This window comes from Typopeltis vanoorti, chromosome 6 (genome assembly GCF_054136105.1).
Source record: "Typopeltis vanoorti isolate ZY-2024b chromosome 6, IOZ_Tvanoo_1.0, whole genome shotgun sequence".
NCBI lineage: Eukaryota > Metazoa > Arthropoda > Arachnida > Uropygi > Thelyphonidae > Typopeltis > Typopeltis vanoorti.
Window position 1 is genome coordinate 82679997 of NC_143554.1, and position 20046 is coordinate 82700042.

Consider the following 20046-nt stretch of genomic DNA (forward strand, 5'->3'; position numbering starts at 1 on the left):
CAACTCGGCCAACCAGGCCGGCTAGTGACAGATTGGTGACTTATGACTTACTCGACATGATTACTTCCCTCAAGTAATCATGTCGAGTAATCATGACTTACTTGACATGATTACTTGAGGGATGGAGGGGGGGAATCATAGTGCCTGGGATTTATTTTGAGATAAATCATATATGCTGAGGTTTATGTTAGCCTGTATTCCTGACATTATAAGGATAAATAGAGTGGGGATGAATCATGAAATTATGTAGGAGTTGTAGAAGAAGGTGTTATGTCCAAGAAGGAAAGCAGAAATTCTTTTCAACTGTATAAGTCATAGGCTAGAAAAGTAATAAAGTAGTGAGGATGGAGAAATTGGCATATGAAAAGAGGTTTGGCAAAGGCAACATAGCAAAATTCTAGAAAATTCTGTAGTTATCTACTGACAACATACAGTAGATATCAGCTGAAGATATAATAGAAATTTTCAATAAGTATTTTGTCAGTGCATGTTGAGCCAGTTCAGAATCTTACTGAATGTAGTGAAGAAACTGTCAATTCATGAATATGAAGTTTTTGGAATTTTAAATATGCTTGATGTTAAATAAGGTTCTGGACATGGATAGAATATCATTACAATATTAAAGAAATCTGTGAAGGTTTAGCAGTAGCCTTTACTTAGCTGTTTCTATTGCCAAGCTATTGATTTTTCAAGAGCCTGACAACTGGAAAAATGTGGAAAGAAGGGGAAAATCATGGTACCACTGCATGAGACAGAATTCAAATCAATGGAGATAAACTATAGGCCAGTTTGTATATCATGTAAAGTGCATGCAGGTGAGTATTTGAGAGCTTAGGAGATTGAATACAAAATTGGACGAGAGGAGAGTAAAATCTTTCCAGGGCACCATTGCTATTTAAGGGATAGTCTTGTTTCAGTAACCTAGTTTCATTTTATGATAAGGTGACAACTACATTGAACAGAGGAGATACTTATTTTTCTGGATTTTGAAAGGGTATTGAATAGAATACTTCATGAAAAATTGCTGTTTTTTTACATTGACATTGGATGAAATTGATACTTAGAGTTTCTGGGATGGTTGGCTGATAGAAGCCAGTGATTTATGTATGGTGGGAGAGTACATCTCAAAGGAGAAGGGTTGACAAGCTTTTACTGCCAAGTCTTTGTTTAATTTATATATTTATAATGTAATTCAGTATTTAAAAGCTGTTCCTTGTTTGCATGCTAAATTGTAGATATGCTAAATTGTTGAAAGTAATATTTTCTTCTTCTTTCTCATCCATTAGATGATGGGCTGAGTCCCCTATGACCAAATCTTTGCTTTCTAGCTCTATCTCTTGCCATTTCTGTCATCTCTCTGAAGCTTGATAATTGTGACCTTTCCTTCAAAGACTGTAGTCAAGTTCTTTTTTGGTCTACCTATTGGCTGTCTTCCTCCAATGATTCCCCTCAAGGAGTAATCTTAAAGGACATTCTCTGGAGATGACCAAACTATATTAATTGCTGTTTAAGAATTATAACTATAATAATTAATTTGTGTTTGACTTGCTCATTTGTTTTGTGTTCTGACTAGTGAGGCTTATTTATTTTTCTTAAGTATTTCATTTCAAATGCTCTGATTTTTGGTATTTCTTTCTGATTGAGTTACCATGTTTTAGCTCCATATGTTGCTGTAGGTATAATAATGGTTTTATAGAGTTTTAGTTTGAGGCTTATTAAAATTCTGTTATTGTTATTTTTTTCATATTTTGATTTATTCAAATTAAACCATTGTTTATTAAGTTTGTATTGTTTCTGTGCCAAGGTTGTGAGTAATGAGATTGCCAGAATATGTAAATTGCTTATCTGTAACTGCAGTTTGGAAATGGAATAATTGGTGGAACTTCACTTTAAGATGTGGTGCAAGCAAGGATTGGTGGTATAGGAACAGATGGGATTGCTTTGCAAAGTTTTATTATTATTATTATTCAGGCCTCCATGGAGTCAAAAGCCTCATCATGGGAGATCCTTTCTAAGAAACACAAGTCTATCAAGACTCATCGAGGGAGGTCCCTCGTAGGAAACACCAAGTCTATCATACCACTCCTTAAATGCATTGACCATTCTCGCTCTCACCACTCCATCAGCCAATGCATTCCATGGTTCAACTACCCTCCATGCAAAGAAACCACTCCTCACCCTCTTTCTCACAGTTTCCTTTCGTAACTTCCAGAGATGGCCCATTGGCATGGCTCCTTCCTGCTGTTTAACCAAGTGAAAGAACTCCCCAGAATCAACCCTGTGACCACCTCTCAACAGTTTAAAAGTCTCAATCATATCACCCCCTCCTTCTTCTATCCACCGAACTCTGCAGTCCATACTCCCTCAGCCGATCCTCATAATTAACATTGTACAGTCCCGACACCATCTTTGTTATCTGCCTTTGCATCCTTTCTACAGTTAATTTATCCCCTTCAAATCCTGGGGACCATATCTGAGAACAATAGACTAAATGTGGTCTGATCAGGGTTTTATACAATGGAATGATAACCATTTTATCTCTGCAGGTCAGTGTCCTTCTCGTTATTGCAGCAATCCTCTGCGTTACCTTCATTACCTTTTCAATATGCCCTTAAATTTCAGGTTTCTATCAATCATCAAACCCAGATCTCTTGTCTCTCTGACTCCCTCCAGTTTAACTCCTTCCATAGAGTATGCAGTATCCCATCGATGTGTCCCAAACCTCAAGACCTTACATTTTGCTGCATTAAACTGATACCCCCATTCATTAGTCCATCTATCTAGCTTATTCAAATCTCTTGCAGGGGCTACCACATCTGCACTATTACTAATAACCCTTCCCAGCTTCACATCATCATCCGCAAACAACAGAATATTCCCTTGCAATCCACAGACAATGTCATTGATATAAAGGTTAAACAATACAGGTCCCAGTACTGAGCTCTGTGGAACCCCACTTGTAACCTTCTGCCTCTTTGATATTGTTCCACCATACACAACTCTGTGATACCTATCAGATAGCCAATCCTGAATCTAGTTGACCAATCTGACATCTAGACCCATGTGCTGCAACTTGAATATCAGTATATGCTTTTCCCTTATCTAATGCTCTTGTAACTTTATCATGAAAGGCTAGCATATTGCTAAAACAAGAGCGCCCCTTCACAAATCCATGCCGACTCTCACTGATAACATTACCCTCATCTGCCCAATGCTGTATATGGTCCCTCACTACTTTCTCCAAGATCTTACTAACTACTGATGACACACAAACTGTCCTATAATTGGACACTTCCAGTCTGCTACACCCTTATGCAATGGCACTATCTTACCTTCCTTCCATTCCATGGGCACCTTTCCCGCAGCCAGACTTTCATTGAAAAGCCAGGTCAAGGGCACTGTCAGTTCCTTAGCACATTTACTAAAACATGACATCCCTTTAACAAATCCATGCTTTCCATCAAAGATAATACCTTGTTGTCAACTCAATTTTGGATCCTAGTTCTCACCATCTTCTCCAACACCTTAACACCTGACACACAGATAGGTCTATAATTTGATGCTTGAGTTCATCACCTCCCTTATGAAGCAGCACAATTCTGCTCTCCTTCCACTCCTTTAGAACTCAACCCGGTGCAAGACTCGTATTAAAAAAATATGTCAAGGCAGATGCCAACTCCCTGGCTCATTCTTTCAAAATATGTGGTGATATATTATCAAGTTCCACAGCCTTATTAACATCAAGTTTGCTCATTTATCTATATATCTCTTGCTCACTTACAGTCAGTCTCTCTCTTCCTCATCATCAACTGCTCTCAAACTCTCCATGATGTCACATTCACAAGAATGAAAGACCTTTATGAACTGCTCATTAAGTATCTCCACTTTATCTTCCTCAGCAGTTGTTCTTATACTCTTTTTCTCCAATCAATATCATCCTTTCATAATCATTCTTTTTTTTTTTTTTGCTGGCTATATATCAAAAGAATTTCCTAGGATTCTTTTTGGCTTCATTAGCTAACTGCTTCTCCTTACCAATCAAGTCACCCTCCTTGTCTGTTCTTTGTAATCCTTATGGAATTGATTATTATAACTCCTCTTTTGCCCTCCAAAATGCCTTTTTCCTCTGTATCACATTCTTAATCTCTTCATTCATGCATTTCACACCTACCTTATTTAACCTTCTGATCCTTGGAATACATTTAGGCATTGCTTCTACTACATAGTTCTTGAAAATCCCCCAAGCTGCATTGATCTCATTTCCAGCTAACTCTTCATTCCATGTTACAGCTGCAAGCTGTCTCCCAAGCTTCTCATAATCATCAGGCTTATAGTTCTGCACATACCCTTTACTCACATAGATCCTCACACTGCTGTCAACCACCCAGGTAATCATTTCATGGTCACTTTCACCAACTGGAGGGTGATTTGACCCTCCAGTTGTGAAATTTATAATTACATCCTCTGATGAGATGATCAAGTCCAAGACCCACCAATCCTCGTGTGCCCTCTGTTATATATGTCTGAGGTAGTTGTCCCTCAAGAAACTCATCTTCTTTACTTCTAGTTGCAATCTCATCATCCCAGTCCATATTGCCATAATTAAAATCATCCATAATAATCATCCTTTTCTTAGTTGCTTGGCTAATTTGATTATACATTTCATGGTCACTACCATCCACATTACCAGGTCTATAACAACAGCTGACTAAGTATTTCATTCCATTCACTCTATTTCACATCATACCCTCAAAACTACTGGTACTATTTCTCTCTTGCATCACCACCTTGTATGCATAACTCTTTCTTTATCATCAATAAGTACCCCCACCTCCCATTTCACCCCTTCTATCTTCACAAAACATATCATACCCTTCCATCTCTATTCCTGTCAGAATGTCATCCTCATCCAACCATGTCTCACTTATTCTAACAATTCTTAGGTGAACAAACTCAATTAATTACACATTATTACAATTTAATAATTTTAAATAAATGTTATTAGGGAAAACATTTAAGTAAAATATATTAATAAAATAAAAAATTAGGCATAGCTTAATAAATATTTCACAATTGCTCTTTCTCTCTAAACTCTCCAACTCTCATTTGTTTTTATTTATTTATTTTATTTTATTTTTTCTCAGAATTTTGCTTATTCAAATGGGGGTGAGTTAATAATTCAGTTTCAAGCTGGCCAGTATGGATCTCAACAAATCAGCATGCTTATTTTTTATATATTTTGCCTTTAAACTAGTATTTTTCTATTGCTACTTTCAGAGAATTAAAAATGTGAGAAAAATCAACTTCTGACTTTAATAGTTTTGTTTTGGAATCTTTATACACTTGCTTTTGCTCACTGATGTTTCAATACTGCATCCTTGCCAATTTTGTGAGTCACACTAATAAAAGCCACTATAATTGGTTTCAAGGCCTCTAAATCCCAGCAGCTGCCAGCTGGGTACTATTCAGCCATAAGTCCTTATGTTCCTTCCAATCGTACACAGACACTTCCACATGGAGCTTCAATGAGGGCCTTCTCTCCTACACCTTCTGAGAGACAAAAGTCTCAGACATTGCCCCCCGCAGGTGAGTTTTATATACATATTTTACACATTTGTTGTTTTATTTATTTCATTTATTTAATATACGTACATACATATCTGTTTTTTTTTTTTCTTTTGTTTATGTGAAAGAAAGACAGATTTTGTGTGTGTGGAGGGGGTGAAATTGCTTTTAAAATGCAGAAAACATTTTACATATTTAGCTGTTAGGTAAATATCTTTAGAAAAACTTAGTCAGAAATTATAATGATAGATGCTTTTCAAAATTTTATTAAAAATGTATCTAAATACTTGATAACTATATGTGTTTGGGTATAAATTATTTCTTTTCTATTCTGCATTTTAAATTATTAAAAACATTGCATCCATTATTATTATTATCATTATTATTATTACTGCTATCATATTTTGAAATTAATGGATTCTCTCTTGGATCAGTGAGAGAATAATGTTTTGCTCATAATTAATGTGATATCCTAGTAGTGCAGTCAATCAGTTTACTTCCTGTTTTAATTTTGGAACTTTCTTTTTTCCCATTCTATTTAATTTCTTTTTGGGATGGCTGCTGGGGGATAAATGAAGTATAAATGATACATTTATTCTTCATTTCATCTATTTTTCTAACAAGTGTTATCACTAAGATCCAAGAGTGACTTAAAGTTTATTATTTTTAAATAAAAATAAATAAAATAATAAAATAAAATTAGATGTGATTTCTCATACTTCATTGCATATGTTGATATGAATATGATAAATAAGATAAACAGTCAACTACTTACTACTTATTTTTTTATATATAATTAACATTATACATCTGCCAACACTATGCTTCTAAAAGCTGATGGGATACAGCATTTTATTCTTAGTCAGCTGTACTAATAGACAAGTAAATTAATATGTAAACTGTTTAAGGTTATCACAAGGATATAATTTCTGTCTGAAGACAAATAGATAGCATTGTATGAAGAAAAATTATATTATATACAGAATTTACTACAGTCAACTTTCATGTAGTTAATTATAACCATTGTTAGAATGAAAATTTGCATATCCTGACAGACTAATGAAGTCCCAGCCAAAGCCATATCAACAGTTCTATTCTAATAGTAATTCCCATAATGTGAGAGTTGACTGCCAAAAATTTAAAGGTTTTGCATGGAAATGACAACCCTGACACCTTAATGATACATTAATTATTACTGATGTATGATGTATTACTGTATATACTAAAATAATGGTATCAATTGAATATATATATATACACAATATTATGAAATTTTGAAATTGCATTTCAAATTCAGCACTAATAATTGATTATTATTTTTTAAAATATTTTAGAATTTTTTATCACATTAAATACATTTTTTGTAAAGAATGCTTATTGATAATAATTTTAATTAACCTATTTTTCTGTATTAAGAAATATTTGCATCCAACTTAAAAATTTAAACACTTATGCAAGTTTTAAAATTCTCTAATGAATTCTTTAAGTAACCACATTTTATCTATTATATGATACGATTGCCCTTGTCCACTAACAAAAGTATTGTAACGATGGTGCTTATCATTTAGATAAAAGAAAAAAAAACAACTTTTTTTTTCCCTTTTTTTTTTTTTTGCATTTTAAAATTGGGATATATTTTTTGCTCCTACAGTATGACATTTCTAAATCTTTGGACTGTTTGCATATATTTAGAATTCATATTCCCTGTCTATATGCTGCATATACTGTGTTCATATTAATATTTCTTCATAAGTGTTACCAAAACATCTTTTTGTTTTTAAATATCAGAATAGGAATTGCTATGTGATTCTGTCCTAGAATCACTCTCCCTCTTTTTCTTTCAAGATTATTTTTGCTACATAAATACGATGTTTAATCACTTTTGTTTTTCACTATATTATATAAAATTTTTGTTTGTTTGTTTTAGATTTTTGTTTTTGTTGATATTTTATATAATATGTAACATTTTATCTGTTTTGCATCAAATTTTTTGCCAGTGAAATTTTGTAAAACATTCAAGAATTCCTCCTGTGTAATAATTTTTTTTTTTTTTTTTTTTCAACTGAAAATTCAGACTCTGGTATTACAAAAAATGATTCAAACGAGTATTTTCTTACAAGCATTCAGACTATGATCTTTCTCTTTAAAGTTATTGAAAATGTTAAATATATACTACTAATAATTTATTATCTTTAATGAAATTAGTTCAGTTTTAGTAGAATCATGATTTTTAAATGCTTTGTACTTGGTAATATAGCTAGCATTAAAACTTATTATAATCGCATTCAGCATTCATATTGCATGGCAAATGACAATACAGTGGACTCTCAGTATAGCAGACACTGCTGTTCTAAACTCACCCACTAAACAAGCTAATAAAAATCTCGACCAAAGATCCATTAAGCACAAAGCTATGCTAAAAAATAATCACTATGATGAATATATTTAAGCTCTTATCAAACTGTTCCTATCATTCCTATGAGTTTGTTATAGTGAGAAACGACTGTATACGTTTATTGTAATTTTTGAAATTAAAAATTCTAGAATATTGCAAATGCTTATTGATAACTGATCCTTAGTGATTTTCCAGCTCTGATTATAAATAAACATTTGGAATATAAAGTAAGCCTGGTAGTTATTAATGCACATTCACAATGCACTTCTTACACATATTTCATTCTGTTAAAATATGGAATTTGTGGATTTTTTTTTTTTTTTTTTTTTTTTTTTTTTTTTTTTTTTTTTTTTTTGTCATTACCCTTATGATCAGAAATACAGTTGTGACAGTCTGTAAGTGGTGATTCCACTCTATGAAGTTCTGATCAGACCACACCACATCTGGATTACTGTGCTCAGATTTGGTCACATTCAAGAGAGTGCACAGGTGGATAACAAAAATTATAGTTATAAAGATAGACTGAGAGCATATGGATTAGAGTTTGATGCAGGGATGTGCCGACCATATGTGCAATGGGTGCAATGCACACAGGCGCCAGGATAGTAAGGGTGCCAAAGAGGAGGAAATACTTAAAAAAAAAAAAAAAAAAAAAAAAAAAAAAAAAACGTTTTATTTAAAGTGATTTTTTTATTGGCGAGGAGGGGATAGGGACGGCAACTAAAGTTTTGCACATAGGCACTGGACACTACCGGTGTGCTACTACGTATAGGGGTGCCAACTAAAGTTTTGCACACAGGTGCCGGACACTACTGCCCCGCCCCTGGTTTGAGGGTAGAATACAAAGAGGTGATATGATTGTGACATTTAAACTGTTGAGAAGTTATAGGATTGACACTGAAGATATCTTTTCTATGGTAAAACAAGAGAACGGAGCTTGCTCAAGTGGCCATCCCTGGAAGTGGTGAATGGAAGGTGGTTGGACCATAGCATTCATTGCCTGATGGGGTGATGACAGAACAAACAGTGAATGAGTTTAAGGAGGAATATGATAGACTTCGTGTTGTCTAACATAGGCCTTCCATGAAGTCTAGTGATTTCATGTAGGTCCTGAACAATAATAATAATTATAATTATTATGTGACATCTTTAAGGACTCACTGCATGAGTACACTCCACTCAAAACAATCCACCATCTCCACTACTTAAATCTTGATCTGCAAACTATGCCACAATCCATCTGGATTATCAATCCATCAATTACACACAGCATCATCTACCATGACTAATAGTATTTTTTGTCAGTAAATTGCATGTGTACTAGGGCTGATTTGCCTGTATGCAGGAAAAAACAGGTTTCAGGAAAGGAAGACCCTACTACATCCATACAAGATCCACTAACTTTTTCATTTGGCAGATCTCCATATATGATCTGCTAATTGAAAAAAGCCACATAAAGATTTCTCTTGTTATAATAAGAATCTAACTTAGGTCTCTTTCAGCAGGACACAATGTCCTGTTTTCAGTTGCATTACAAAGGCATTGTAAAAGAAGAGAATGATTATCATATTTTGTTATATTCTGGAACTTCATAATATATGTATATATTTTTATTAGATTATCAGAATTAAGAGTTTTTCACTCTAGCTATATTACCAAACTAGAATTCTAAAGATATATAAAATTATTTTAAATAATTCTTAGATGATTTTTTAAAGAGCTATAAAACAAACTATTTCATCCACAATAATTTTTAGAGAAGTGTGTGAATATATTTATTCTCACACTTCCTCACTCTTTAAAATTGCACTGACAAGTGCTAAGCAAAAGTCACTATGTGACTTCATAACTTCAGGCTATTCTCAGACGTTGCCTCGGGGGATGCACATAATATACTGCACTGCAGCGCCCCTTGCACCTGAAAGAATACAGATGGATCTTTTGATGCCTCCTGGTAAGAGAATAAAATCTCTATAAAACCAGCATGGTTTTTGGAGTTCATTCAAAATGCTCCTTGTAACATTAATTTATTTATTTCCATATTTCTTTTTCTTTTTAATTTTATTTCATTGCATATTGATTTAGAAAATTGACTGCATCAGGTTGATTTTTGATAGTTTTATAATAAAGCTTATGTTTATTTAAATGCAGTATCTTTCAGTGGAATTTTCATTGTTACAATTAGATTAATAATGCCAAAATAATTGCACATAAGTTATAAATTTGAATTATTACAATCACTTCCATGCTTGAAATTTGAATAATTTAGGTATTCAAGAAATTCAAAATTGTAGTAAAAAAAGTGTGTGTGCACGTACATGCATTTATTGTTGTTATTATTACGTGCAGTGGTGACCTGTACACAAGCACTGCGACACCCCCCCCCCCCAAGGAAAAAAAATGAAAAAATTAAATTTTGTTTTGTGTTTATAAATAATAACGATGCTTACAACATTATATAAATGCAGTACAACACGTTAAAGCTCATGTTTTGACATTGATTGAATAGTTAATAATTGGAATTGTTCAATTAATGCTTTAGATTACGAAACAAATGCACTGCGATCTAATGCCGATATTCGTTTGCTCTTGTCATTGCACGTTACATCATTCCCAATTTTATTATTGGTGCGTGTGCGTGAACTATTTTGTGTAAATCTTATTTTATTTTGTTAAAATAACATATAATTATTTATTTATTATAGATACAAGGCTGAATTATAACGAATATCACTGTTGAAAATATGAAAAGAATAATATTTTTTCAATTATTGTTACATGAAACAAATGCACTGTGATCTAACGGCGATATTCGTTTGCTGTCGATGCACATTACGTCATTAGATACACTTTTGCTTGGACAGTGTATCTTATGCCTGCACTCGTTATCTCTGTGAGATATGAAATGTTTATTATTGGCACGTATTCATGGTGAACTATTTTTTTGTTAATTTTATTTTATTTTGTTAAAATAACATATAATTATTTATTTATTATAGATACAAGGCTGAATTATGATGAGTGTCACTGTTGAAAATATGAAAAGAATTATATTTTTTCAATTATTGTTTCACGAAACAAATGCACTGCGATCTAACGCCGATATTCATTTGCACTTGTCATTGTTATTGATATGAAACTTTTATTATTGGTGTTTGTTCGTGGTGAGGATGAAATATTTTTAATAAAGCAATTTTTAATATGTAAATTTATTTATTAATAAATTTTACTGATTAGGAAAAAAAAAGTTTTTTTTTGTATATGCAGCACCCCTACTTAAAATGTTCGCTGGTTGCCACTGATTACGTGACACCTCCAGGGAGTCCAAAGACTCATCAAGGGAGGGCACCTACTCTACAGCTCCCTGTCTCCACCATCAATCCACCAACTACAGAAACACCATCTACTGCCCAACACCACCATCACCACTGGTATTTTCACAGACAATCGCAAACATCCATGCCTCATGGCTGGATTTGAATCCACAGCCTTTTGGCTGGAGAGTAACCACTATACACTAACCACTTCGCCAGCCAGGTTGGTGTGTGTATATATATATATAAATTTAGCTACAAACAGGTAACAATCACAATGCTAAATATTTAAAAAAGACTTAACAATGAAAAATGCACGTGCTATATATATATATGAAAAATAAATTAGTTTGAATGACTATAATACTGAGAATAAAAAAGTATAAAGTTTAATGCTGAAATGCTACTAGTTTCATTGAAAAAATTAACTTCTTCAGGTATCAAAGACAAAGAATTATATAAAATTACATCAGCAGATCTAATATAAAAGAACGTAGTACAGTTTAAACAGGAATGCATGCTGGAGTTCCAATTGAAGTTGACTACATGCGTGAGTTATCACAAGAGCTATAAATATAAAGCTGTAAATATAAACAACAGCCTTAGCTTCAATCTTTCTGATGCACACGTTGCCACTGTCCAGTGTTGGGGCTCTCGTGTTAACTCACGCACATAGCCAACTTCAATTGGGACTCCAGCACGCATTCCTGTTTAAACTGGTAATTAATTTGCGGAATTGACAACGCATATAAAGTAAATTAATTAAAGATAACTTTAATGAATCACTTCTATATTTCGGCAATGTCACATTGCCATCTTCGGGAACATAAAGATATGGTATGTGCACTAAGGAACTAACAAAGCAAATGAGGAAGAAAATAAGAACTAATTTTGTTCCTAAAGTCCTAATGGTGCCCTCTTGCGGGCTAATTTGGTAGTCTTGGCAGTTGGGCTGAAGTTCTCAAAATGAAAGTCTCCCAAATTTGGGGCAGTTTCATGCACCCAAATTTGTTGAGGTTCTTAACGTTTTTTAGAGCTGCTGAAGATTCTTTGAATAGTCTTTCGTATTTAAACTTGCTGCGATGGATTATTTTTGTCTTCTTCCAACGAATTTTATGGTGGGTATCTAAGGCATGGTCTGCCAGCCCAGAGCGGCTGTAATGGTGAAACCGGATGTAGTGTTGGTGTTCTGAAATCCTGATATTTGTTGTTCTGCCTGTTTGGCCAAAGTAGGACAATTTGCAGCTGCAAGGGACCTGGTATACACCGGGTAGGTCTAGGGGAAGTGGTTGGTCTTTGGTAGAGCAGATAAGGGATGCCAACTTTTTATATGGTCTGTAACAGGAAGTAAGGTCATATTTTTTGAGGATATTAGTTATTTTTTCCGAGGTGCCCTGGATGTAGGGGATAGTGAAAGACTTGGTGTAGTCTTTATTGTGGAGGGGGGGATTGTGGTTTACAGGTTTTAGTATTTTTTGGATTTTTTGGGGGTTGTAGCCATTGGCTAAGAAAGTGTTGAGGATGTGGTTTAGTTCCATAGTCAGGGCCTTGTCATCTGAGCAGATTAATTTTGCCCTGTTATATAGTGTTTTTATGACCTTACTTCCTGTTACAGACCATATAAAAAGTTGGCATCCCTTATCCGCTCTACCAAAGACCAACCACTTCCCCTAGACCTACCTGGTGTATACCAGGTCCCTTGCAGCTGCAAATTGTCCTACTTTGGCCAAACAGGCAGAACAACAAATATCCGGATTTCAGAACACCAAGACTACATCCGGTTTCACCATTACAGCCGCTCTGGGCTGGCAGACCATGCCTTAGATACCCACCATAAAATTCGTTGGAAGAAGACAAAAATAATCCATCGCAGCAAGTTTAAATACGAAAGACTATTCAAAGAATCTTCAGCAGCTCTAAAAAACGTTAAGAACCTCAACAAATTTGGGTGCATGAAACTGCCCCAAATTTGGGAGACTTTCATTTTGAGAACTTCAGCCCAACTGCCAAGACTACCAAATTAGCCCGCAAGAGGGCACCATTAGGACTTTAGGAACAAAATTAGTTCTTATTTTCTTCCTCATTTGCTTTGTTAGTTCCTTAGTGCACATACCATATCTTTATGTTCCCGAAGATGGCAATGTGATATTGCCGAAATATAGAAGTGATTCATTAAAGTTATCTTTAATTAATTTACTTTATATGCGTTGTCAATTCCGTAAATTAATTACCAGTTATGTCTAACCAACGTATAAGTCTTACTACTAGAACCTGTTTAAACTGTACTACAGTCTTTTATATTAGATCTGTTGATGTAATTTTATAATGTCTCTGTTATTTTTTTATATAATTCTTTGTCTTTGATACCTGAAGAAGTTGATTTTTTCTACGAAACTAGTAGTATCTCAGCATTAAACTTTATTCTTTTTTATTCTCAGTATTATAGTCATTCAAACTAATTTATTTTTCATAACATTATTATAACATGCCGGCCTGGTTGGCCGAGTGGTTAGCATATCCGCTCTCCAGCCAAAAGGCTGCAGGCTCGAATCCCGCCGTGGGCATGGATGTTGTGATTCTCTGTGAAAGTACTAGTAGTGGTGGTTGTAGTCAGCAGTAGATGGCATTGGTGTTAGATGATGAAGGTTGGTGGAGTAGTGAGACGAAGAGTTGTAGAGTAGATGCCCTCCCTCGATGAGTCTTTGGACTCCCTGGAGGTGTGATGTAATAATAATAATAATCCAAGTAAATATGAATGCTGATATATATATATATATATTAGGATATTAGGATAACCAAGCAATTTTATATGCTTGGTTATTTTAGCACCTAATCCCAAGTATGCAAACAATTAAGTTTGCGCCTGAAACAAAGTTCAAGTCTAAAGATGGTACAACACCAGGGCAACTCATTGTAAAGGTGGGTAAAGCTTTGATCACTATTCTTAGTATTTTCCCATAATGTAAAGCACATCTCACTAGAAGATGTATACTGCAATGCATTATGGGTGGGGTCACTACCCAGACCGGTTTCAACCTTTTTTGAGGTCTCCTCAGTGAGTAGCTAGACCCTAAATACCAAGGTTTTAGTAATACAAAGCCTTATCAACTTTACCTATATAAGTTGCAACAAGGTGTATTAAGTTTTAATAAAAATCTCTGGAGGAGATATTGATGGGAATAAATTTTTAACTTGGGTATATTGTATATTAGGATAACCAAGCAATTTTATATGCTTGGTTATTTTAGCACCTAATCCCAAGTATGCAAACAATTAAGTTTGCGCCTGAAACAAAGTTCAAGTCTAAAGATGGTACAACACCAGGGCAACTCATTGTAAAGGTGGGTAAAGCTTTGATCACTATTCTTAGTATTTTCCCATAATGTAAAGCACATCTCACTAGAAGATGTATACTGCAATGCATTATGGGTGGGGTCACTACCCAGACCGGTTTCAACCTTTTTTGAGGTCTCCTCAGTGAGTAGCTAGACCCTAAATACCAAGGTTTTAGTAATACAAAGCCTTATCAACTTTACCTATATAAGTTGCAACAAGGTGTATTAAGCATATAAAATTGCTTGGTTATCCTAATATACAATATACCCAAGTTAAAAATTTATTCCCATCAATATCTCCTCCAGAGATTTTTATTAAAACTTAATACACCTTGTTGCAACTTATATAGGTAAAGTTGATAAGGCTTTGTATTACTAAAACCTTGGTATTTAGGGTCTAGCTACTCACTGAGGAGACCTCAAAAAAGGTTGAAACCGGTCTGGGTAGTGACCCCACCCATAATGCATTGCAGTATACATCTTCTAGTGAGATGTGCTTTACATTATGGGAAAATACTAAGAATAGTGATCAAAGCTTTACCCACCTTTACAATGAGTTGCCCTGGTGTTGTACCATCTTTAGACTTGAACTTTGTTTCAGGCGCAAACTTAATTGTTTGCATACTTGGGATTAGGTGCTAAAATAACCAAGCATATAAAATTGCTTGGTTATCCTAATATACAATATACCCAAGTTAAAAATTTATTCCCATATATATATATATATATATATATATATATATATAGTGATTATTCATTATATTTTATTTGACATTATTAACTGAGGAAATCTTTACATGCTATATAAATTATTTTAAATGACCGATACCGGAGGTAAAGCGATGACATGGCTTATTTAAAAAGATACTACTAGTTTGCTAGTTTCGTTGAATGGATCAACTTCTTCAGGTATTTACAACTGTGATAACTGAAAAATATTATAAATTATTTTAAATGGCTGATACTGAGAGATAAAGAGATGGCATGGTTTATTCAAAAAGATACTACTAGTTTCGTTGAATGGATCAATCATCTTCTTCAGTTATCACAGTTGTAAATACCTGAAGAAGTTGATCCATTTAACGAAACTAGCAAACTAGTAGTATCTTTTTAAATAAGCCATGTCATCTCTTTATCTCTCGGTATCAGTCATTTAAAATAATTTATATAGCATATAAAGATTTCCTCAGTTAATAATGTCAAATAAAATATAATGCTGGTATTTAACCACATAGATCAAGTCAATAGTAAAAAATGTTTATTTTGACACTCAATTAGTTGATATAACTGCGTTTCACATCTCAGGACATAAATAGTGAATAAAACAAAGAATTTAGCTACAAACAGGTAACAATCACAATGCTACATATTTAAAAAAAAGACTGACAATGGAAAATGCACATGTTCTATATATTAACTTTAATGGTCAATGGCATTATGTGCACCACTGGTATCTATGGGCATTAGATATTTTAGAGACTTCTTTTCTCTTATCTGCTTATTTTCCTTGCATGCTATTTATAATTGGTGATAGTGTTTGACTAGCTATCTCTGATTGGCTACTGGAAGAAACTTAACTGTTCCTTCAGTCTCCAAAAGTTAGATAAGTCTAAAAAAGCCTCACTTATTCCCTGTAGGGAATAAAATGCTTTAGCAGTTTTTTTTTTTTTTTTTTTTTTTCCCATAGACCTGGCAATGTGGTAGGCAGTGAAAAGGAAATGTATAGGCAATAAGAAAAGGGGGATCATTATGAATGATTTAAATTGTGGCTATATTGATTAGAATAGTGTGTGTTTTAATGGATTAGAATAGTGTCACTTCTGGGTACATTTACTTCTACATCTACAGCTGAGGGATATTTACTTCAGACAGTGTATAACAGAAAGCACACAGTTAGCAAGGATCTTGGATTTGATCATGTCATCAGCAGATGCTGTTGTAAATGGGGTGCCAAATTTCCATGGCAGTGTGGGGGACAGTGACAAGGAAATGTATAGGCAAGTTAGCCTAGCAAATTAGAAAAAGGTGATCATGACCTTGACATGTTTAGCTGGGTGGTGAAGACATGAAGATTGCCCCGAGGAAATGAATATGTGTGGAACTACAAGTCCACCAATTGTGAAATCATGAAATGTGGAATTGGATAGAAAAAGAGATCACTGCTGCATATGTACTACTCAAGAACTGTATAACAGAAGCAGTGTCTGAGTGTATTCTATCAGCAGATTAAATAAAGTAGAGTGAAATGGATGGATAGATGATGAAGAGCTTAAGGCATGAAATCTGAAGAAAGGGAGAAAGCATTATAGAGCAAGCATAAGACAAATGGTGATAATCATTTCCATGAGTAGTATAAAGAGCAGGTAAGGAGGTGAGAATAGTAAAAGTGTAGTATGAACAACAATTAGTTACTGAAGCCAAAAAAAAAAAAAAAAAAAAAAAAAAATATATATATATATATATATATATATATATATATATATATATATATATATATAATAATAATAGGGAGTTCTTTTTGTGGCAAGGAGAAGAAGGAATAATTATAAAAGAATGATACTGGCTTGAGAAAATGGTAGAATGACAATCAACATGTGATAAAGTTGAGATATTAAATCAGTAATTTCTAAAGATATTTTCTAAAGATTTCTAAAAACATCACATGTATCCTTCTCATGAATGTGATGTGATGTCATGCAGTGGGAGGGGAAGAGGGACTGATGGTGAGTTAACAGCGGTATATAGGGAATTGAATAAACTCCATGTTATTAAGGCAGTAGGACTTTTTCACTGCATGTTGTCTGAATATTTCTGGGAGTTAACAGCTGTCTTGGTGATGATGCACCTTTACAATCAGTCTTTACAATGAGCTAAGTTCCCTGGGGGAGGGTGAAAAGAAGACAAAATTGTTCCTCTTCAGAAGGGAGAGGATAAGATTGAGGCTTTGAATTATAGGCTACACTCTTGTGTTATAAGTCATGGTTAAAATGTTAGAGAGGATAACAAGGGATGTGTATGGGGGGGATGCTGCTTTATCAAAGTAATTCCAGATGGATTATTATCAACTCCAGAATTGGGTTGATAACAGATTCTCACTTTGGTCAGTATGAATTTGCTAAAGGAAATTTCTTTAGCAATCAACTTACTTATTACAACATGGCAAATGCATTAGACCAGGGAGATGCATACACATGGTATATTTAGATTTTGCAAAAGTGTTTTATAGATTGCTTCATGACATGTTGATAATTAAATTTATCAGGTTAGGTAATAGATTAATGCATTGGATTGGATATTGGTATCTGACAGGTATTGCACAAGCTAGTCTTCAACTGGCAAGTTGTGTATGGATGAGCAAATATACTGGAATAAGAAAGTAACTATTGGTGAGCCACAAATCTGTTTTCAGGTCATTGATTCATCTTCAGTATTAATGATGTGGGAAAATGTTTGAATGGAGATATGCAGTTGTTTGCAGATAATGCACAGTTGGGAAGAACTATGATGAGTGGAGCAGTTGAGTGAATATACACATGAAGGGATGTAGAAATATTGGAAAGAGATCAGATTTGGTTAACTAAGATTGTTTGTAGTCTCTATTATGTTGAGTAAAGAAATATTGAGGAGATGCAATTCACAGAGTCTAGTTCACTGATAGAAGGAGGAGGGGAGGAGAATGTAATTCACAGAGTCTAGTTCACTGATAGAAGGAGGAGGGGAGGAGAATGTAATTGACTTATAAGATGGCAAAAGATTATTACATGATTAATGTGAAAGAGGTGTTTCATAGAATAGGAGAGACAGGGATAAGAACAAGAATTCATCCCTAGAAACTATATAGGAAAAGGGAGTGGTATAGCTGACTGGAATTCAATTACTTGAGTGCTGTTGAGATGTTAAATGCATTTTTTATTTTTATTCTTTTATTTTTTATGTGGCCCCACCCATGAAAAGCTTGTATAAACCTATAGTACATCTGTATCGTGAGGGAGTTAAGGATTTTCTTTCTATTTTTATTGATTTTTATTTATTTTTTACTGGCATGATTTGGTAAGCTGTGTACAGGACATATCACAGTGAGTCTTTTCACTGATGTTTGATGATGATGATGCTAATAATAAATACATATAACTGTTTATTTTGGTGCACCTTTTCCTGGTTTCTTACTATACATGTCATTATTCATTTTAATGTACGTTATTTTTCTCGGCTCTACTATATATCATGTATATACATCGTTAAACCAAATGGATTGTTATAGTACAATGCCAATTAGGAAATTAAACAGTTATAAAAAAAGTTATGTCAAGTTATAAGGGTTGCTTAAGGGTCAAGGTTGGAAAATTAGGTGGAAACATCCACATGGAGAGAATGGATGCACAGTTGCATCCATTCTCTCTCTAATCAAAGGGCTGTCCTGTGATCTCCTTTGGTACGAAAGCTTATTATTATTATTATTATTATTAAAACAAGACCTCATGGAGTCAAAGACTCATCTAGGAGGTCCTTTTATCTTACACACACATCTCATCATACCGTGTCTTAAACACATTCAAACTACTTGCAGACACCACGCTCTCAGGCAGTGCATTCCAATCACTCGCAACTCTGCACGAAAAAAACCTGCCTCTCACTCCCTTACTCACACCCTCCTTATACAGTTTCCAGGGATGACCTCTGGTTCTCTCCTGATCTCCCACTATTCTCTGTAGAACTTCTCCACCATTGATCCTATAACAACCCCTTACCAACTTGTAGGTCTCTATCATATCTCCCCTCTTCCTTCTCTCCACGAGACTCTGCAAATTACATCTTTTCAATCTTTCCTCATACTCAACATTCCAGAGGTCAGAAACTACCTTAGTCATTCGCCTTTGGACCCTTTCCAACAGCTCTTCATCCTTCTGAAAACCCGGTGACCAAATCTGGGCACAATAGTCCAAGTGTGGCCTAATCAAAGCCTTATACATTGGAACAAGTATCTCCCTACTTCTACATGTCAGTGTCCTCCGCATCATTCCCAGAAGTCTTTGTGTTGTCTTCACAATTTTGGCGATGTGTCCCCTAAATTTTAGATCCTTATCCACTATCACCCCCAGATCTCTTATTTCCTCTACTTCCAACAATATATTCTCAAAAAGCATAAATTCTGCATCCCATCTTTGTTTTCCAAATTTTAAAACCTTACATTTTGCAACATTGAACTCGCATCCCCATTTGCTTGCCCAATCACTCAATTTATTCAAGTCTTCTTGCAAGGCCACAACATCTTCACTACTCTTTATGGTTCGTCCCAACTTTGCATCATCTGCAAACAACTGAATATCTCCATCCAAATCTTCACCAATGTCATTAATATATAAGTTAAATAGTAATGGCCCTAAAACAGACCCCTGAGGCACTCCACTAGTGACTTTCCTTTTCCTGGATATTGCAC

The 20046-nt window shown here is 34.4% G+C and overlaps 1 protein-coding gene across 1 annotated transcript in view; it reads left to right on the plus strand.

Moving 5' to 3' along the window:
• The window catches only part of LOC150105640 (coiled-coil domain-containing protein CG32809-like), a 774652-nt gene that overhangs the window by 339100 nt on the left and 415506 nt on the right, over positions 1-20046 (plus strand). Inside the window, exon 7 of the mRNA XM_090394279.1 lies at positions 5430-5586. Coding sequence (XP_090250405.1) covers positions 5430-5586 — 157 coding nt within the window. The remainder of the gene's footprint in view (positions 1-5429; positions 5587-20046) is intronic.